A 23,558-nucleotide genomic window follows, 5' to 3' on the forward strand; every position below is an offset into this window, starting at 1 on the left:
TTTTTTCATTTCAAGGTTGATTCCTAAACAAGGGCTTGGACAAGGCATACTTACAATCACAGATCTATGATTTGGCAATTGTAGATCTATTGCATTTGTGGAGACATCCTACATCATCATTCTACATCTAAAAACAAGCATTCATACATCTTTGTGGATAGAAAATTTGGATCCATCCATGGAAATTTGGGAAGCAAGATGAATATATACATCTGTCTTTCTTTGACATGCTTTCTCATTTAATGGTTGATTCCTAAACAGGGGATTGCCCAAGGCAAGCCCCTCCCCACCCCACAAACAGAATACCATTTTTCTTGTGTGCAGGTGCAAATCTCCAAATTTTTCAAAACAACAAATTTGAATCTCGGAACAAGGATTTAAATTGCAAGTAGAGCTTTGAATCCTGGAAGTCTGTGCAAAGCGAATCAAGGGCAACCTCATCCTTGACCCCCAGGTCGTCCTTGTCAATTTTGGGATGGGTGACCTCCAGAAAAATCCTGGTGCTTCACCTCTGTAACAATCACCTAGATCTAATGAGTGCTAAGTGTTCCATTTATTCTCATGAGATATGGATTCATATGAATCACTACTCATGAAACATGGGTCAATGAGTTTGACTCAAACTACACAGTTAAATCCTGATTGCAATATCACCATGAAAGATATTATTAACTCATAACTTATCAATGCTAAAAGCAATCACTATTCATAATCAATTTTCAAGAGATATAATCATCAATACTTATTTCTTTGTGGTACACAAATATACACACAAAAGAGATTTTGTCTTGTACTTCTAGAGCCAATGTAATGCCCATGGCATTAACAAAAACCTAATACTAACACCACAAGGATAAAATATAACAAAAAACAATACTACTTATCTCCTTATCATCTAATCGTCCTCACAATTGTTGGCTTATTCTCAATAAAGGAACACCACAGACCTCTAATTTTGGGGTTAATCGAACAGTTTGAAAAAATGCATATACATAGATTTGAGTTCAAATGCATTAACTTAGCAGCTATTGATCTGACAATAGATTCAAGGAAGAAGCTAGATATTCCACCATGGTTTGTCATTGCTCAATCTTTTGTATTCAAAAATATTTTCTTCAGAAACATAGGCTCAACATTATACTCTAGCATAAGACATTTACTGCAAAGAAAAATATGCACTATTCTTATACCATGCAACTTGTAACAGTAGATACCGAACCACTTCCCACAATTAATAACCCTAAAAAAAAAGGATTCTATTATGCTTGATACCTTTCCTACTAAATAATAACCAAAACTTCACGAATAAGTATTAACAATGCAGAAAAATTAATTTCTTATAATAAACTAGCATCTAGAAGTCCAGTACTAAATCTCAAATATTGCATAATTCTTTAAAAAAATACAAAAAATTAAAAAATTAATCTGGCAACTGCAACTTATTGCTATTTCATACTAGCAACTTTTGATTCATAATCCAACGCCATAAGTTCATTGAATATTTGAATCCTATGGCCTCCTCCAAGTGATGCAACTATTGAAATACAGTTCATACCCACAAGCTTTGATGAGATGCCAGACGTGATCGAGTCAAATTTGGCAACAAACGTATTTGGGAATATTCGTCTCTGACTTCACTTAGATTTAGAATGAATTTTCTTTATTTTGAATTTATTTCAAGGAAAACCATTGCCAACACTGACAAAACTACTATACGTTAGTAACAAATATAATCCCCAAGTTGAGAGATTTGATTCCATTTAATGAAGAAAGTAAGTCACCATAAACCATCTTCAACAATGGCAATAGAAATGATTTTGATAGAGGCAAGAGGTTTCCGACAAATACTCCGACAAGCAAATGAGTTGAGAGCGAAAGGAACTTACTCAAAATGACATTTGAGAATAAACCCGAATACACTCGATGCCTATACGCTCTAGAAATTTAAATGTGAGTTAAAAATCATATATATCCATCATTATCAACCACTGCTCTCCTCATCAACCGTTATCTTAGTTAACAATTTGCCTTGTAGCCTTCGATCTTGCAAAAGTTTTTCAAGATGAGTGTGTTCATGGAGATACCACCCAACATGACACATGACAATTTCCACAATAAGAGCTCTTAGAAAATAAATTAAATTATTTCTCCTGCGATTGAAACAATACAAGAAAGAGGAACTGAAAAATAATAAGACTCCTACCCTTACAAGCATTGATTGTGATATGGTAAAGTGCAATGACACATCCATAACGTATTGAAAGTAAACTCCAAATGAATTAATAGAAAACATAAATTTCACCTACTAGTTAAATAATCCACCTTGGTTGACTTAAAAAACATTATCGGTTGGCATAATATGCGATGTGGAAGCATTCTTTGTCAATTGAATTTTATGAAGAGCTATCTAGCTTATCTCTTCACAGGAAAAAAAATTGTACTCATGCTACCAACAACATCTCTGTATTGTAAAAGGTCATTGCTGACTCAAACTTTTGTGCACAAAATCGAAGGACCGAATTCTTGGTCTAGTTTTAATCTTGAATGGCTATCACAATCTCATGTTGTTGTCATTGTCACTATCGTTGAGCATCGAATGCTCTTCTCAACCAAAGAGGGATATTGCACATCACATTAAAATGAGGCACGAAAAGCATAATCCCTACGAAAAAAAAATATCCCACTTATCAAAGCTCCCCTTGAAATCTAGTAGAACGCCCCCTAATCACTGCTCCTATTGCTTCTTCATTACAGAAGAGCTTCCTCCGGCATCAAACAATCAAGAAGTTGGAGTGTTATATAAAAGATGTTAAGGAAACCACATCATGAGCTAAGCCATGCTTTTCACAAACATCATCAGTTACAAAGAGCTCTCCTCAAGCTACCATAAATATTAGAGTTTCCTTATATGCTGCAATCTAACCTGGCTCTGATACCATGTTCGATTTTATCCAGAAATAAATGATAAACAGCAATAAGGAATACTCAAAATAGATACAATAAACACCCAAAGTTTACTCTAAGAAAAACCTTTCAAAATTAAAGGGAAAAACCCAACCACACAACAAAAATCACTTTTATTGATCATAAAATGTTCAACTGTAAGGTCTCTCCAATTTACCAAAACATGACTCTTGACTCTTTATTACAATTACACATCTTTGTATTTCCATGCCTTAATGAATGTTGAATGACGCGTGTCTTTATTTAATATTACCTAAGTTGCCGGTTTGCGGTTCGGTTCCGGGTTCGGGTTCGAGAACCGGTTCGCTGGTTTGACAAAATTTTGAAAAGCGGTTTGGGTTCGTTTGGGTTCGTTAGTACAAAAACATGTAAAAAAAAATTATTTTTTTTATAAATATAGATAGATAGATAGATAGATAGATAGATAGATATATATATAGATAGATATATATATATATACATCTTTACGAAGCATGAGTTAGAATTAGAATGTAGCATAGTAGCATAAACACATTTGAACAACAAAAAACTTTAAAACAGCATAAACAATATAGTAGCAAACCACAGCGATCATTGGAACCCCTAGCGACTAGATCTCTTCCCTTTCATTTAAAAAATTCATAACTATATCTGATTAGTTTATGCAGATCAACAGTAAGTTTTAATAAAAATTTCTTCTTTTCATAAATTTATTTACCAAACTCTTATTATGATTAACATAATCGATTGAACGTGGTTAAAAACTAATTAGATCTAGCTTGCAGAAGGTAAATCCCTTTGACCAGCTGAATATTCTTCAATCTCTTTGGGCACAATCTCCCAAGCACTGATCAACAACAGTAAACTAGAAAAAGACCATTCATGGAGGCCTTTGGATAACACAGTCTGACGTCCCAGATTCAATATTCTTTAATACAATTTTTAATATACCTAGAGGAGAAATAATCAGCCAAACAGTGATAGACAATGTGGTAAGTCGCTGCCCCACCTGACCATATTCATGTGACTGTAACTTTCTTCTACAGGGCAACATTTCCCAATAAAACGTTGTTTATTGTTTAGTGTTTGAAAAATTCATATTGCTACTCAAATAAGCCCTGAAATTCCTCGAAATTGGTCATGGTGGTCGCCACATGTTGAGCATCTTCTCTTGTGGGTGTCTCAAATTTAGTAGCATTTTGATTCAAATAGAAAGTGTTTTACAGCTAGGGATTACTCAACACTAAAAAACTATGGCATTGTAATGCCTACCAACCCAGACCCAAGATGTATCAACATAAATTAAATTAAAACATGCTATAATGTGGAAAATTTATGTGGTTCTCCTGGGTTCGAACCCTAGTCCGAAATTTTATATGTGGTTCTCTTGGGTTCGAACCAGGCCTCCAAAAACGAACCCAGGTCGAACCGGACCAGAACCACGAACCGGTTCGAACCGGTACGTGGTCCGGAGGGGGGGGGGGGAGGTACCCGTGCAACTTAGAATATTACAATTTATCATAAATGTCCCTTTCAACTGAAGGCGGCCATTATGGAATCAACGCCTACAGATAAAGATTTCTATTGCACCTATAACTCCAACATTGACAATAATCACCATAGTTGGCCCCTTCCAAATATTTAATAATATATTTATTTAGTTCAACTCAGCGACCAATTGTGGACATGATAGAAAGATAGTGTGAAGTTTTGATAAATACAGTTACGAATATCACAATAAGTCAAAGTAGTTGTTGAATCTTCTTCAGTGAAACACAAGGACCCACACCCCCTCCCAAACCTCAAAGTACCTGTCACCGAGACGTCCATAGAGGTAACTCGAGTACCTAAGTACCCCCACCTCCACCATTCTGCAAACACACTGCCTTTTTATTTTTATTTTTTGAATGTTAGTATTGGGTATGTTTTATATTACTATTTTCAATGTTCAATGGTTCTAATTCGTGTTGCAATTATACTATATTCAAATATTTTAATTTGGTATGTTATAGTGTGTTGATTTTCTATTAGATTTATATATTTAGATTTTCTATAATATATTATAGTAGTATAATATATAATTTTATAGTTAGAGCCCCCCTTTGCAATAGCACTTCTTAAATATATGTACGTTCCAAAGGAGGGTTCTTACTCCCTTTAAATATATCTCAAAAGGTCATGAACCTATAGTTACCCAAGAGCCACATATCATCAAACACAACCCATCAATTAAATACAAAAATTAAGATTGCTCATTAACAAACAAAGTGGGTAATAAAAAAGCCTTCTATATTTGGACAATGTTAGGTAAGATAGTAACATATAAAGGGGGCTCGTGAAGTTGACTTGCCACAGTCAAGTTGCATAACAATGACAGACGACATGTTTTTACCCGGCTCAAATGACAATGGTGACATGGTCTAATAAATTAATTGAATTAATGTGGACATCAATTAAATCAAGGGAAGGGCGCACATCGGTAAGACTCTAACATAGAGGATATATAAAAGAAACTTGATTTATAATTACTATTATTATTATGGTATTATAGATATATATATTATTTTGAGATTGCATATTAATATATGTTAATATATGTATCTATACAATTATATATATATATATAGACACACACACACACACACACACACACACACACAATTATATCAATAACAACATTTAATCAAGGAGATGTCCTTAAGGTTTACACTATGTTTTATCTGACTGATGCGATAAAACATTAACCCTCCCTCTTAGCTAGGGAGGATAAACATAGAAGTATTATCTCAACATAATATTACAAATAACAATTTTGAGGATAGCATATTTGATATCTCGAGTATTGGCCTCTTGAATATCAGCATATGATATTCACCAAATACTCTTGAGTAATGATAATGGGAGTAATGGCTTTATGAATGTCATCTCAAATGACATTCACCATGTACTCTTTGAGCAGTGGCCTCCTAAATCTTGAGTTGCAAGATATTCACCAAGAACTGTGATTGATATTCACCAAATACTCTGTGATAGCCTCCTGAACATCAATTTGCATAAAATTCACCATCGACTCAACATATTCATAAGGTATGTGCATGCGCATTCTCATAATGCTTACCATACGAACATCCACCATGCATAGTATAACCTATCATGATCTCCATAGACATCAAAAGATATCCATCATAAATAGAAAATCAAGTTATTGTAAGATCATCACCTTTCAATAACTTCTACAAATACAAGTAATAATCATTTAAAAGCCATCATGATGTACACAGGGCCCATATGAAATATCTTTTATTAATAAGTAATTCCTTAGTGAAATAATCAAATATCCTGAGACTCTTCTCAGTAATTACAGCATACTAAGTTTACCTTGGAATTGATCCACCTTTATTTTGCAAGAGGCTTGGTGCATATGATAAGGAACTTCCTCTTAATCTAGAATTTCACAAAATTTTAGATTTTGAAGTTCTTTAGAATAGATCTTTCTTTGAATTCAGGTTTGAATTATTGACTTCAGCAAAAACAAAAAACTTGATGTTTAAGTTTGTTAGGACATCTTCTTGCAGTGTACCCATATTTGCCACATCCTAAACATTATATATTAGAAAGATCTTTATGTTTCTTGAACGGTTGTTTATCATTTTTCCCCCTTTTCCTTTTCAAGTTGGTGGTGAGAATTTCAATGTCCTCATTTGTGGACTCCATGTCGATTTCTTGAATGCAGACAACTTTTAGTCAATCGGATTTGGGGAGTTCAGGACAAGCACCTATTCCTTGTCTAAAATTTTCCCATGAAATAGGGAGCCCATTTAATGTTATCATAATTAACTCTTAGTTATCATAGTTGTGAGCAATTGTTAATAGTTGGTTTCTTTACTCCATTATTCTCATAAAGTACGAGGTGATGTTCTCTCCTTTCTTCATCTTTATATTATTGAGTTGATTTTTCAGAGTGAGAATCCTGCTAGTGTTGTTGATCTCGAACATGTCTTCTAGAGCTTTGAACATATCATATGCAAAGTCTAATTTTGTGATAATAGGTAGTAGATGATCTTTTACTCCATCTACTAATAACTCCATTTCTTTAGTGTTGTTAGTTTCTCATTCGTCAATCTTCTTAGTTTTAGGAGAATTTTTCACAATTGTTGTTAACTTCAATTTTCTCAGTATCATCATCACACGCAGTTTCCAAGCTTCAAAATTTTAAGCACCTTCGAATCTATCTTCAATCCTCATTTCACTTACCATTTTGATAAGTAGGGTTTAAGATTGTTTTAGTGCACTTGAAGAAACAAATCTAATCAGGATCATCTCTTAGACCAGCTCTGATACCATGTTGATTTTCAATTAGATTTGTAAATTTAGATTTTCTATAATATATTATCTTAGTATAATATATAATTTTATAGTTAGAGCCCCACTTTGTAAAAGCACTTCTTAAATATATGTACTTTCCAAAGGAGGGTTCTTACTCCCTTTAAATATATAAATATATCTCAAACGGTCATGAACCTATACTTACCCAAGAGGCACATCTCATCGAACACAACCCATCGGTTTAAAAACAAAAAATAATACCGCTCATTTAACAGACAAAGAGGTTAATAAAAATGCCCAATATATTTGGACAATGTTAGGTAAGATAGTAACAAACAAAGGGGGCTCGTGAAGTTGACTTCCCACGGTCACATGGCATAACAACATTGGACATGTTTTAACCCGACTCAACTGACGATGGTGACATGGTCTACTACATTCAATGAATTCATGTAGACATTGGTAAAATCAAGAAAGGGCCCACATCGATGACAGTCTAACATATAAGACATATAAAAGAAACTTGATTTATAATTATTATTATTATTATGGTATTATAAATAGATATATTATTTTGAGATTGCATATTAATATATATTAATATATATCTATACAATTTGATATATCTATATAATATATCTACACAATTATATCTATAATAACATTTAATCAAGCATATGTCTTGTTGGTTCCTAAAACCGCAGATCGAAATCCTACGAGCCTTGCCTACTCGATGTTGGGATATCAACTAGTTAAAAGCCAACTTGATGGAACTGAAAAATGCGGTCCGAGTTCCCTACACTTTTAGCTCTACAAAACCAAGGCAGGTGTACCTAATCCTGGACAACAACATTAAATCCAAGATGCTCAAAGCAGATTGATGAGAACACGAATATAATGAAAGTTTCCCAAAACAGCAAGTGTTATAGAAAACTTCAAACTTGCAAATATGAGAATTGAACAAAAGTAAATAATTGTATAAATGTGATAATGTTTTAAATAAAAAATAATTATAAATTAATGCAACAAATGAATATATTAATTTCGCAAAGGAAAGAAATGAAACAGTTACCAGCATATGGATTATGAATCAAGAGTAAAAGACCAATGCTTAATTAAATGGGCAATCAGAGTCAATATTATTAGTTGACACATAAAACTCTATAAAATTCAATATATATAAACTACAAACAATTTTAACAATTCAGATGTGACGGATCAATTATATAAATGCAATTTTAAACTAGTCTAGAATGCGCTTTAACTCCTGTGATATGGAGACAAACTAGGCATAAATACGGAAACAATTAAATATTTCACAATATTTATGTATATCAAATTTAAAAGGCAATAATGACCCAATCCACTTATCCGAATTTTAAAATGTTTATAGAAAATAAATAAAAAATATTTATAAAGGACACAACTTAATAATAATTTAAAACTCCAATGCAAATAAAAATAGATAGGCTTACAGATTGTGCCGGAAATAAAAATTACACATAGAGACACTCCTTCCAGATGATCCATCCAATGCATTTCAAATTTGGAATCGCCTAAAAATTTGCTCAATAATCCAAAACCCAGGAGCTTAGTTCAAAATTTCATTTCTCTACCAATGAAAGAATATAATCTACCGTAGTGCGTCATAATACATGAAATTTTTAGAATTGAAAATTGTATGGATGTCTCTTCTCGATTGATTTTACATGTCATATTTATAAGTTTTAAAAGGTGTTCATAAAACATCACACTCGTTCATAACAAATAACCACCAACATAAAATTTTAATATAATCCCGATGGTTTAATAATTTTAGGCCTTGTATTTTATTGATCTTGTATTGTCCTCAAACGCCAGCCAAGACTATAATCCAAGAAAATGAAATCTCCGAAGTGAGGATTTTCCTGTGGAATGCATAGAGATTCGGACGCTTGGACCTCTGGCATCAAGTCTTTTCGTGCAGGTTCTACTCCGTTCGAACACTCTCTATGATTCGATTTTCTTTCTCCTGTGTATTCCTCATCCTACAATAAACACGACAAAACATCAACTATATATGATTAAAAACGTCCCTGGCTCTAGCGGTTCAACAAGACAAAGCCACTCCATCCTCCATCATCGTGGATGAGATACAACCCAGACATACAGGGAAGACCAAACTCTTCAGCAAGAAACATTTTAAGTATATGCAAGAGGCTCACGCCATGTACAGTTCGTTACTCAAGCATATATAAGACCTCTGGCAACATCTCTCTTCCTACATGCCCCTTTCCTTGCCATGGAGTAGCCAGAAGGTGAGTTTGAAAGTCTGATGTCTCACTATTTCCTGCCATAGATGAGAACTCTCTTCTGATGCAAAACGTCTTCAATTAATCATCTCCCGCCATTGAAACTCATACATATGTCTATCGTTACTCTTGAGACACCTAGCACTCATTTCTGACTAGAGAGACTCTTCTGACAGCATGATTATTTTGAAAGACCCCGCTGTGCCATATTTGACTGCAATAAAATTAATCTTCTAACATTGTCATTGTAAAAGAAATCTCTCAAACCTCAATAGGACGAGAACTCTCATTAGCATATGTGTTCTATTTGTTGTCATTTATTGTCTGTAAACATTCCATCATTTTTGTTATATGCTCTACTTCCAAGTGAGATGATACATTAAATGGAATTGAGATAGTACTTGCAGAAGTCATTGCTTCCTTCTATATGCTGATGTGCTCAATCTTACACATATACATATCCATATCCAGTAGAAGATAATAGCAGTCCCCAGAATCATTGTTAAAACCAAAACTGATGCCTCATGTTGTAGCCACAGTAACATACACACAGATCAAGGATATTCTTTAATATAGATCTTTTCCTTCCGAAACTTTCAATGTCAGTTGTCTCAGCAATCTTACACTGATATAGATATTTGCAATTTCTACACAAGAATCAACTAATGGCTTGATTACATTGGTGCTCATATCCTTAAGTAGATTCTGCAATTTCTTGGTTTGCATACCATTAACCAACAATGAGAGGAGAGGATCGTATGTTACTGAAATAAGTTTGAAGCTATATTAGGAACTGATGTTATAATATTTTGATCCTCTCTTCCTAGTCTCCCTAGCCACAATCAAAATCTTTCCACGTTTGCCCAACCTTGACAAAAATTGGGGACTGAAATCAAGCTTCCAACATGTCCTTTGTTAATTCTATATGAAGTAACTCTGATATCATACTGATCTGAATCTGCAGATCGAACAGATCCAATATATGCATGAAATCCCTGAATGAACAGGCCTATATACATTTGATTATTAACTTCATTGTGATTGGCATCTCCTTGGGGCACTTTGGTTAAAGTATTTTGCTAATTTTGGTTAGTTTAATTACTAACTAATGGTTATCTCTTAGAGACGCCGATTTCATGAAAGCAATTATGTATAGGGCCAACCCAAGACATGCCCCTTGGTTGTTATATTTATATGGGGTGTGAATGTGGATAAAGAACACACATCAAAACAAGTCTGCTCCTTTAACATTTACTGCCTCATACGATTTGTTTTTACTGCCTCATACGATTTATAGCAAAAACAAATATTTTATTGCAGAACTATACATCATAGCAAGAACACTTGATAGTTGATATACAGTCTAGTATAGCTAAAGACCATATTCAGAAAGGTTAAAGGATAATATCAATATTGACCAATCAGAATTTGCACAAACTTTACATGGTATCAAAGCCAAGTTGTCGAACCTAGGCTCTGCAAATTGACAATCAGATTTACAATATCTGGCAACATCCTTCTACCTTCAATGGCTAGCGCAATCAGACCCAAAGATAGGTTTGACGGAAAAGAACACTTCATTGCTTGGAAATTCAGAATTATGATGACTCTTGAAGACAATGATGTAATACAGCTTGTTCATAAGGAATCCAAGCAACCTGATGTTGATCCTCATAAAACTATCTGGATTAAAGGAAATAGGAAAGCCATGAAAATCATATTATATAGAGTTAAAAATGAAATAGTACCTATGCTAATGAAACATCAGACAGCATTTTATATGATGAGTGCATTATTAAATGCATATGAGGTTAACAATGCAGCTAGAACCCTTGCGCTAAAAAGGCAACTAAATCATATAAAGATAAGGAAGGGAGAATCTATGAATTCATACTTCCTAAGGGTGGCTAGTCTAAGAGATGAACTTGCCAGTATAGGGACCATAATTGAAGACAAAGATTTATCACTTATGGCTATAGATGGGTTACCAGATTCATGGGAAACATTCTCACAAGGTGTAAGTGCTAGAGACAAACTTCCAGACTTCAACGGACTTAAAGGAGATTGCCTTCGAGAAGAATCTAGGCAACTCAAAAAAGGAGGGAAATTAAAAATTAAAGATGAAGAACTTTATGTCCTCAACACAAATTCCTATAAAGGTAAGAAGAAGCACTTCAAGAAGAAGGGCAATCAAAAAAATGACAAACATAAGAGAGATTTATCCAAAATAAAATGCTTCAAATGTGAAAAATTTGGACACTATAAATCTAATTGCCCTGAGAATACAAAGCAGCAAGTAAACTATGCAAAGTTACTAGGAAAGGGGAAAACTATGATCCTGACAAACATGTATTGTATTCAGCACTATCAAATGAAGTATCAAGCAAAGCATGGGTAATGGATAGTGGATCATCTCGACACATTATAGGATACAAAGAAGCACTAGACTCGATATCAAAAGAAGTTAATGATAAAGTTACCATAGGTGATAATTCCACTCATTTTGTCAAAGGAATTGGGCACTGCACCTTGAAACTAAAGTCGGGTATTTCTCTTCATTTCAAAAGAGTACTCTATGTACCAGGAATCAAGAGGAATCTAATTTTCGTTACAGCACTTGAAGATGATGGACATAAGGTTGCATTCATGGACAATAAAGTAATGACCTGGTCTAAGAACTCTTCATTTAAGAAATTGTAAAACCCCGAACTGGCTCCCAATTTGGTTTAATAATGCACATACTCTTATTTGCAATATTTAATTGTTTTCCAATTTATATTGAATTTTATCTAGTTGATAAGTGATAACAATTACAAGAAATTTGAAATAATATAATGAATTCCGACTATAACTGGAAACTGATTCTTTGCATTTAATATGAAGAACAACAAATCAGAAATATATATTTTAACAATGGCACCTGACTGTAGGTAATTTGCCAAATCGTGCCACCCAAAATGACTTCCCTTTCTACCAAACTCAGTCACAATGCCTGATATCCTTGGCTGTCCTCAACAAATGCAAAACACTGGAGTAGTTGGCGTGCAATGGGCTGTAACGTCACTCCCTTAATATATCAGCACGCTACCAATATGTACCACAAGTCTGCAAATTGCCAATGTGACTGAAGGTTGGGATCCCCACACTTGTGGCAATATATTGCAGGTCCTGAAACCAATGTCGTCTAGCTCTTTGGTCCCTGAATTTTGACTCCAAGCTCGCCCAAGCAAGTATTACTATATGTGACGCTGTCACTGAATGTTAATGGGTAGCCTTCAGTAACAAATCGAATTTCCAGAATGCCGTCTCCAAAATGGATGAGCAAATTTGGTTCTCCTCATTATCCAAGCAGTAATCACAAACCAATCTCCAAGACACAAAATACACAGAAGGAGATTGTGCAAACGAATATCCAATCCACTATACTTCAGCAGTGGAATGAAAAAACACTTCTCAGCTACAATGATGAATAGTAGAGAAGTTTGGCAATCTTAGCTATACCTCAGTAGCTAAATTGCTAGTGCAATTCTCAAAATTTCCAACCCTTGTACATCAGCAAGGGCATACAGTTAAGAACACAGGAAAAAGCCACAAAAGCACAAAATCAAATATAAAATCAAGCGTGTTTAACTCATCAAATGGGTTGATAATTATAATCTCCAAATGGCACAAAGTTTCCCAAATGAACTTCACTTAAGAAGCTTCCCATGCACAACATTAAAACATAATAAAGTGCCATCATAAACTAATTTACTAATTGCTTTTGGCTCCAAAAATGACCTTTTTCCACCATAACTTCAAATTCTGACACGTAAGACCACTATTTCTTGTTTTCAAGATTTAAAACTTTTCATCCCGGTTCCATCGAGCTATGATACTAAAGTGACCAACCAACAATGCCAAAAAAAATAGCAACCTCGGCGTATTTAGATTAATAATAATAATTCACCCGTCTTGCGAAAACAACTGAAGAAGCACCAGAATCAAAATCTGACAACACTGAAGTGATCCTGATGATGAAAGACAATGAATGAACCTAATAGGGTGACTTACTATAAATAGACGCTCTCTCCAAGATTCTTAGAGCCCAAACCAGAAGCCCGAAATAAAAATTGAGAGCATCCTCCAACACCTCTGACTCAACTAAGCTCATCGGAACCAACATATTGATTTACTATATATAGTATGTCCCTCAAACGGAGCCAAAACACACCATAGGCTGTTAGAAAGCCTATAACCGCACAACTGAGACCCTCAAATCCTACTGTCATCTCATGAGGGTCACGATGGTGAGCTGACTTGGCCAACTACAGGAACCTGCTAAAAATGGGGACATTAAAGAAATCAAAGTTGATTGGTCAAAGAAAGGGATACTTGTATGACTTAAATATAGAACCTATTCAAGCCTTAATTCATGAAGTTGCTGATATAAACAAAATGTAGCATAGAAGGTTAGGACATCTAAACTTCAAATCCTTATCGACTATGGAAAAGATGGTTACTGGTTTACCTAAGTTGAATAAAGATCATTTGAGCATATGCAAAGGATGCGCTCTAGGTAAGAACACCAAAAGTCCATTTCAAGATAGCACTAGAAAAACTAACAATGTTTTAGAATTAGTCCACTTCAAATTTATGTGGACCTATGTATATTCCTTCTCTTGGATGATTATGGTACTATATACTTTTTATAAATGATTTCTCTAGGAACACATAAATTTACTTCTTAAAATGTAAAGAATCAGAAGAATTCCTTGAGAGATTTGAAGAATTCAAATCATTAACAGAAAACCTATCAGGACACAAAATTAAAACCCTTACGACTGATAATGAAGGGGAATATACTTCAGATTTGTTTAAAGATTTTTGTAAAGAAGCGAGAATTAAGAGGGAGTATAGTGTTCCTTATAACCCACAGCAAAACGAGGTAGCAGAAAGGAAGAATAGAACAATTATAGAAGCAACAAGAGCTATGATATTTGATCAAAATTTAGAATATTATCTTTGGGCAGAAGCCTCTTGTACTGTTGTCTATATTTAAAACAGAAGTGCCCACTCCCACCTTAGAGATAAAACTCCTAAAGAAGTCTTTTCTAAGGTTAAACCAAATATAAGTCATCTTAGGATATTTGGGTGCCTAGTATACATACATGTTCCAAAAGAAAAGAAAACTAAGTTAGAAACCTCCAAGAGAAAAGGTATTTTTGTCGGGTATACTGAAACATCTAAAGCATATAGAGTTTACATACTTGGTCAAGAAAACATTGAACTTAGTAGGGATGTAATATTTGAAGAAGATTTAGCATTCAAAAGAGCCCTAAGTTCTGAAGATACTACACATATACCTAGTTCTGAAGAAAATCATGAATCTAAGTTTCAGAGGGAGAACATTGAAGGTGAATTTCAAATCTTAATCTTGAGGAAACTCATAATCCTTAGAAAAGACCACTTTGGGCTATTAGGACTGTAGAGGAAGCACAAGACTTTGTTGCACCGTCTGGAACCTTCAGAGAAAGCAAAAGACCCAAAAGATTTTTTAGCTATGCAGCAAACATGAGTGATTTATCTAAATCAGAGCCAACCAATGTTTCAGATGCTATTAGACATTCAGCTTTGGAACGATGCTATGACGGAAGAATACCAATCCATTATTAAGAATGATGTTTGGGAAACTATTCCAAGGCCTGAGGGAAAATCTATTATTTCATCAAAGTGGATATTTAAAATCAAGCATGTTGCTGACGGTAGCATTGGAAAATATAAAGCCAAATTTGTAGCCAAAGGATTCTCTCAAAACGAGGGAATTAATTATGAAGAAACCTTTGCTCTAGTTGCTAGATACAACTCTGGAAGAGTAGTCCTAGCTATTGCAGCATCGAAAGGATTGAAAGTACATCAGATGGATTTGAAAACAGCATTTTTAAATGGAAAGATTACAGAAGAGGTATATTTGGAACAACCTGAAGGATTTGAAACTTATAATCCTAAAATCTTTGTTTGCAAACTCAAGAAATCTCTCTATGGGCTTAAACAAAGTCCCAGGGCATGGTATGAAAGAATCAATACATATCTCACCAGTTTAGGATTCTCTAAGAATGAAGCTGATCAAAATCTTTGTTATAAAAGGGATAGAGATGATATGATAATTTTGATACTATATGTTGATGATTTACTAATAAAAAGTGATGATCATCTTATAGATCAATGCAAGAAAGATCTAATCAAAGAATTTGATATGAAAGATATAGGACTCCTTCATTACTTCTTAGGACTGGAAGTGTGGCAGAACTCTGACAACATCATAGTTAATCAAGGAAAGTATATATTAGACATCTTGAAGATATTTGGAATGTGGAACTACAGACCTATGTCTTCTCCAATGCAGACTAATCTACAAAACCTTAAGGAAGCAACAGCAAAATCACCCTCCATAGATTATACTCTTTACAGACGGGATTGGGTCTCTTATATACTTAGTAAATACAAGACCTAATATTTGCTATGCTGTTAACGCCTTAAGTCAGTTTATGTGTGAGCCAAAGGAGATTCACCTAGTTGCAGTCAAATACATTATGAGATACTTACAAGGTACTCTTAACCTTGGGCTCAAGTATGAGAAAGTTGACTTGGACTTACATGGGTTCATAGACTCAGATTGGGCTGGAAGTGTTACTGATAGGAAAAGCACTTTAGGATGTTGTTTTAGTTTAGGCTTAGTGATGATATCATCGTTATGCAGAAAGCAGGCATGAGTAGCACAGAGTTCCATAGAAGCTGAATACATTGCAGTAGCAATATCCTCTCGGGAAGCAATTTGGCTTAAAAAGTTACTTATGGGATTATTTGATCAACCCATGAATCCCACTATTATTCACTGTGATAATCAGAGTACCATCAAGCTTTCTGTGAATCCAATTTTACATGACAAGTCCAAGCATATTGAAATTCCTTACCATTATGTAAGAGATATGGTAGACAGGAAAACTATCAAGTTAGAATACATTTGCACTGTCGATCAAACAATAGCTATTCTTACCAAACGTCTCTCTCGAGTGAAGATAGATCACTCCAGGAAAAGATTTGATATGGTTGAATTATAATACATTTGTATTCTTTAATTATCAATGAAATAATTTTGTGCTAAAATTATTATTGCCAAGCTATTGGCTGTTATGGGCTTCACCATTTGTATTTATTATCTAAGAGGTGACGATCTCTAAGATAATGAACACTTGTATAAAAGACATTATGAGAGATGATGATCTCTGAAATGATGTACTCAATAGTAGAGAACTACTGTCAAGATTTAGATGAGTTCAAGATCACATTGTGATGTAGACATTTCTATGCCTGTGAGCCACAACTTAGATAAAGGAAGAATTTAATCATTCTCCAGATTTTATCCTGTGAACTGGTAGATCTTAACTTGGGATCATATTGTGATATAGGCCTGTCAGTACCTATGAGTCACAACTTGGATAAAAGAATAATTTAATCACTCTCTGGGTTTTATCCTATATATTGCATTCCATGCAATACTGTCATCACAAGTATAAGTGATAAGGCATATTACAGGTATAGTAACATGACTTAGTATCATGTGTTCAATGATACCACATGCTTAGAAGATTTAGATAGATATAGAGTATCAATCTATGTTTATTCATCTTAATATTGATGGTGCTAGATATGTTATCTCTCAATATGATTATCAAGTTAAAAGCGGGTGTTAATTCTATATGAAGTAACTCTGATATCATACTGATTTGAATCTGCAGATCGAACAGATCCAATATATGCATGAAATCCCTGAATGAACAGACCTATATATATTTGATTATTGCCTTCATTGTGATCGGCATCTCCTTGGGGCACTTTGGTTAAAGTCCAATTGCTAAATTTGGTTAGTTTAATTACTAACTAATGGTTATCTCTTCGAGACGCCGATTTCATGAAAGCAATTATGTATAGGGCCAACCTAGATAGGGACATGTCCTTTCTAAGGACATGCCCCATGGTTATTATATTTATATGGGGTGTGAATATGGATAAAGAACACGCATCACAACAAGTCTGCTCCTTTAGCATTTACTGCCTCATACGATTTATAGCAGAAATAAGTATTTTATTGCAGAACTATACATCATAGCAAGAACACTTGATATACGGTCTGGTATAGTTAAAGACCATCTTCAGCAAGGTTAAAGGATTATATCAGTATTGACCAATCAGAATTTGCAGAAACTTTACATCCTTTAGGTTTACACTCCATGTCTGGCACTATAAAACATTAACATACTGAAACATCATTTCATAACTAGCATTTCAAGTTCTATATGTATAGTATACAACACCCCGTTATCCCTTGGTCGTCCCAAAATTAATGCCCATTGTCCCCCCATCCCAGAAACTCATCCTGCCATCTCAACATACCCCCAATGCTGGTGTTACACTGCTCTTCTTTTTATATTACATAATCCTGCCTTCATGGAAAATGGGAAAAACATTTCTCTGTGTTGACAATTGACATTAATTAAGATAGTTGTAAGAATAGATTTTGTATTGCCCCCAAATCACGACCGAAAAGATATACGATCCATAATTTAATAAGTATCAATTAAATATTGAAACTTATTAACATAAGCCTGCACCATTTGTTAACAAGCATAAGGGAGGAAAGCACGGTTAACCAATATATGTTACAGGCTACATAAATAGTGATCTTGCAGAGTCCAAACATAATTACAACCACGCATAGATAGAAAACATCAACTCTTGATAAAACAATATTGTCTGTATCAATACCTCTAAACAGCAGAAGCACAGATACATGTCATTATGCAACATGCAATGAAGTGAAAGATCAGAGATTAAGAATAAGGGTAATCCAACAACAATGAAGTGTCAGCACAGAGAGACAACGATTATCACAATTCAATTGATACCATCATCCTTCCATCTTCCAATAGAGACCACCGCACGAAAGGAATTTATTTAAGAAACCAAATGATTGTCAGCAATAAGAACAATCGCATATGGAGTCGACGGAATGAGTTATTAAAGAACAAAAGACTTCCTTCTAAAATACCATAAATGGAAGTATCAAGTCTCAAAGAATCAAAGACCATTTATGAATAAAGTCAAACATAAACGATTAATATTGGTGGGCAACAATCAACTCTATTAGTAAACAACATCCTGTGAGTATCCATGGAATCAAAGAGTAGGTAAGACATATCTGATGCCCCACAAAGAAATGGTCAATGACTCAATGAGTGTTATATGCAACTATTAAGGACATGCGGAACAGTTGAATGACTAAAATCATATACTGTGCAGAAAGAGAAAATATCAATTAAGCACGCATCTGCGACTAAGAGAAATTACAATAAATAAAGATTACTACTCATTAGTCGGCAGGTCAACAACAGTTAATTCATCTATTGTTCTGAGAAGGCATGAATCATCCCAGCATAATCAGTAACAACAATTATGAAGATTCTAAGGAAGAAAGTGTGGTGACTCTTGCATTGTGATTAAGGAAGACTAATCGTTAAATAACAATATAAATAATATATGCAGTGGTTGTGAATCATTAGGGGAAGGTGTGGTTAAGCGTAATAAGAGGACATGATTAAGTCTATAATCATTATATTAATGAAGTGCACAGTGCACTGATGGTGAAAGGTCATCAGACATGTTCTTTGGTAACGTGAATTCTCACTCCCATTCCAAGATATTAATCCCTCATTTGAGCATCATTGGAAACTTATTTATCTACTTAGTCATTTCATATATGCTCAATACAGATGCAAGCATCTCAATACAAATCAGAGAAGGCACCATAGTTGCAGGGATAAACAGTCAAATCAGAATTAGCATTCATAATTATTACGAGATTGCAACTTCAAATCTGAAATAGCAACCATATCACTATAAGCAATATTATCAGTTTATACATTGCATATAATTAGGGAACATATATACAGTGAGATCAGGAACAACAGTCATAATTATTGCAAGATTCCAACTTCAAAGCTGAAATAGCAAATAAGCGATATTATCAGTTTATTTGCAGAGATCGTCACATATATATACACACACACACACACAGTCACAAGGTTTGAGTTCAAGTTGGAGTTCGGGAACTATGAAATTCGGATGAAGTTCGACAAGGATAAAAATTTGAAAAAAAAATCGATATTAAATTTGCCTTATATATAAAAATAAATATGTATAATAGTATATTCAATAATTTATTTTCGTTTTCTCTTTTAATTCCTTAAAAATTAAAATAATGGTAGTTTTTATTTTATAAAACATTAAACTTTGTAAACAAGCTAAAATTTACAAAATAAAATGAAAAATAATCAAATAATCAAATTTTAAATTTATTGACACATTAATGTAATAATAATAAATAAATTATATGCTAGATATTAATATTGTATTCAAAGTTAATAAAGCTAAATTTTATAATAATAAATAAACTTAAATCTTCTAATCTTAATAAGTAAATAAAAATAATAACATAAAATTAAATGTAACTTAAATATCCGAAAAACCTAACATATTATTCTTCCCGTGAAATGCTGGAATGATTTTTGCCAGATCATTGTTTGCAACCAAAGTGAAGAAATAGCACATTACTGTGATGAAAGAGCACATTATTTACTGCCGTCAGAAGTTATTGTGGTCTGCTTGCAAAGAGACGACATCAGTGGCGACGGCAGCCCAAGCAGAGAAGACAATACTGGCGACGGCAGCCCAGGTGGAGAAGAGATAATAGTGGCGACAACAGCTCAGGCAGAGAACAGACAACAACAGTGGCGATGGAGCTCAGGCAGTGAAACCAATGGATCTGTATTTTGGTGAACCAGAAGTTTTTTTCTGGCTGTATGAACTTAACCCGAATTTATACAATTTTTTCTAATTTTTTCAAGGTTTGCCGAATTTTGAATCTGAAGCCAAAAATTCGGCGAACCTTGTGACTTTGTGTATGTCTGTGTCTGTGTCTGCGTCTGTGTGTGTGTGAGTGCAGGCACGCGCGCGCACGTGTATGTATGTATTATTATTATTATCTATTTATTATAGATTGCAAAAGTCTACAAGTGAGTATCTGATATTGTAATGTTTAATGAGAAAAGAGAATTCAAGGGAGTTCCCAATTTCCCAAGTTAGCCTAAAGGGGGGTATTACACATTCAATGCTATAAAATGTAAGCAGCAATAAGTTGAAATATGAAAACCCAGCCAAATCTGACATGCATTCAGAAATGATCTCCCAAAGTGTTGTGGTTATCTCAAAAGCTGTTAGATTATGCTGCAGTAACTTTTAACTATGCTCAGCCCCAAACATATTAAGCGACCTCCTTTATTTATATATTTAATTTGAGACCACATGCCATCATATCTGCAGATGTGTCTAATAAGGGGCATTATGAGGATATCAAGAACAAGACTGACACTACTGCTTCTGCATTAAATTGTGTGAGAGATTTAGGTTGATAAAAAAATCTCTCCCACAGTCAAATACAGAAACAGCTGTGGCAACCTAGTCGATTGTAGAAATCTGATAACAAGAACAAAAAAAATTCAACCTAAGTTTCTCATTTGGCTTCACTCTTCGGGCTTTCAAATAAGTGTTCCCGTGTTTGCTACAGCTATGCAAACAAAATATGAAATATAAAATATAGCCATAATTTGCACAAACTATAGAAAATTTACCACATAATTGATAATTGATAATGCAATGTCAAATGCTGAAATAGAGATCATAACAGTTTATAAATTATGTTTTTTTTTTCAAAATAGAGAAATAGCTAGTCCTTGTGCAATGTCACATGGCCAATTCTAGAGGGATATGATGTTCAAACACTACTCAAAATTACAGCCTTCAGCAATAATCACAATGCAGTTTTAGGTTAGGAAAGAGAGACAAGGAGTTAATTTATTTTGTTTTTTAAGCTGTTACTATAATTAGTGAAGTTGTTATTAAGGTTACATACTTCAGATAAATTATTATATCATTTGTGTTTTCGTGTAACAGTTTCTTTTTTAAATTCTGAATTATGGGTCCCTGTGGTCAGCCCAGGTACATGTTAGCTTTAGCTTGGATAGCAACTTCCACACAGACTCAGTGGGAGTGTGGAAAGTGGATCAAGTGATTTGAGTTATTCTACTTAGAATTTCAGTTTTAACTTGTAACGGCTAAAGTGAGTCTTTTATTTAGCTTATCAAGTGTAATTAAGTGTCACTGTGCATTAAACACTCGGAATTATCTTCCAACTCATCTCTTGTAAGAGATGAGGATGATTTTTGAAAGATAAGATTTGTAGTTGAACAGCATCAAGAAGGTCACAAATAAGAGAAAATAGTATAGCAATATACAGTGAATTTCCATGCAACTCTGTGATGAACAATTTGTAGAGGTTTCCTTGGTTTCCAGTCTGTCCCAACAAAATCTGTGAAAGTCTACAAATTAGCCCAGACTGTGACCCAGCCCAACCTGGTCTGCATTTTGGGCCTATTGCAGAAGAACCTGGCTTCATTGCTTTCAATAAATTTCAAAAATTTGGTATATAAACCTTACACGACTAACCATATTTATACATCCTAAGTTCAACATGTAAATAACATTAAAAACTTTGGATACATTCCTAACACTATTCCACAATAATTTGAAATTTGAAACCTTCCTAAGGTTATAAATGTGCGTAGTGTGTGTCAATGGAAAGCTTTTCATATAGATCAGATGCTTACTATTTTCTCATGTGGGGCAGGTCTTTTGGCAATATGAAAGTCAGTTGCAAGAACTTCGTAGCCTTTCTGTAGGAAGAACAAAATAAGTTGTCAAAACTACTTGTGCATTAGCTGCTAAATGGTCAAATGGTCATGGCAGCATGTGACTCAAGAATGTGCATAAATCTACAAATAATTAGACCAATATCAAAGAAGGCAAACAGAAATAAATGATCTTCTGAGGTGGCTTATTTGTATTGAAACCTTAACTTCGAGAGAAACTGTAATGCCCGCCAAGCTCAACCGTGGATAAAACCTGCAAAGCATAAAGCTCTTAAATTCTTAGCCATTAATGGAGGAGAAACTATAACCTAATTATTTGAATCTCACGAAAATATCTAGGTAATTCAACTCTACATTATTTGATTCATTAATGATGCATGAAATTCAGTCCTACAAAATGTAACTTTGACTAACAGAGATTTCAAGGGAACAAACAAACAAGGTGGTCTATGAGGTATCCAAATTTGAATTCAATCTGGCAAGACAACCAACAATATGCTTCAATGAAACATGGAATAAGTTTCAGAATGAACAAAATCAATGGAAAGTAAGATAGCAGCAATTCAGTGGGAATTTGTGATAACTGCTTTGCACCCAAGAATAGTTTTGCTCAGTGACTTGATGATGGACAGTTAAGATCATTTTTGGAGTTTAGAGTGCTCATATTTGAAGCTTCCAGTATACAGTCAATTACAACCAAGATACCCTAACCCCATAATTCCCTGGGACTTTTGTTGTTTTCAATCTTCTTCTAACTGTGAAATACAGAATTCAAAATTTCACATTCCCTAATACTCTGGCCTATTACATCCCCAACTCTAGTAATTGATTGCCTTCTTCTTCTCAAAATACAGAACTCAGGAATTCTAACACTCTGCATCATCAACTCTGGTATCTTATCTCTTAAAATTTATATTACTTCTCTAGTAAATCCGTGTCTTTACCCTATCTAGTCTTCCAACTCCTACCAGAGCAAATAAGGATGCTAAATATTGGGACAGTCCTTGATCATTTCCTTCAACTTTAATATCTTCTATTTATTAGGACTTTACTTAGTTTAACCTAGGTTTCTCAATTACGGTTTGGATTGTTATCCTAGATATAATGAGTTATTTATCTGATTAGATTTAGGTTATCAAATTATTATTATTCACACCTACTTTATTACTATTTCAATTTAAGGATGGAAGGTATA

The 23,558-nt window shown here is 34.1% G+C and overlaps 1 protein-coding gene across 2 annotated transcripts in view; it reads right to left on the bottom strand.

Moving 5' to 3' along the window:
- LOC149548402 (uncharacterized) overlaps positions 1-23,558 on the bottom strand; it is a 256,377-nt gene that overhangs the window by 59,322 nt on the left and 173,497 nt on the right. For both annotated transcript variants that reach the window (XM_089792478.1, XM_089792477.1), the window contains exons 6-7: positions 22,565-22,616; positions 22,322-22,387 (exon numbers count right to left, since the gene is read on the bottom strand). In XM_089792478.1, the coding sequence (XP_089648604.1) occupies positions 22,322-22,387; positions 22,565-22,616 (118 nt within the window). The remainder of the gene's footprint in view (positions 1-22,321; positions 22,388-22,564; positions 22,617-23,558) is intronic.

This window comes from Cupressus sempervirens, chromosome 7 (assembly GCF_028749045.1).
Source record: "Cupressus sempervirens isolate cs-2001-9-10 chromosome 7, ASM2874904v1, whole genome shotgun sequence".
Classification (NCBI taxonomy): domain Eukaryota; kingdom Viridiplantae; phylum Streptophyta; class Pinopsida; order Cupressales; family Cupressaceae; genus Cupressus; species Cupressus sempervirens.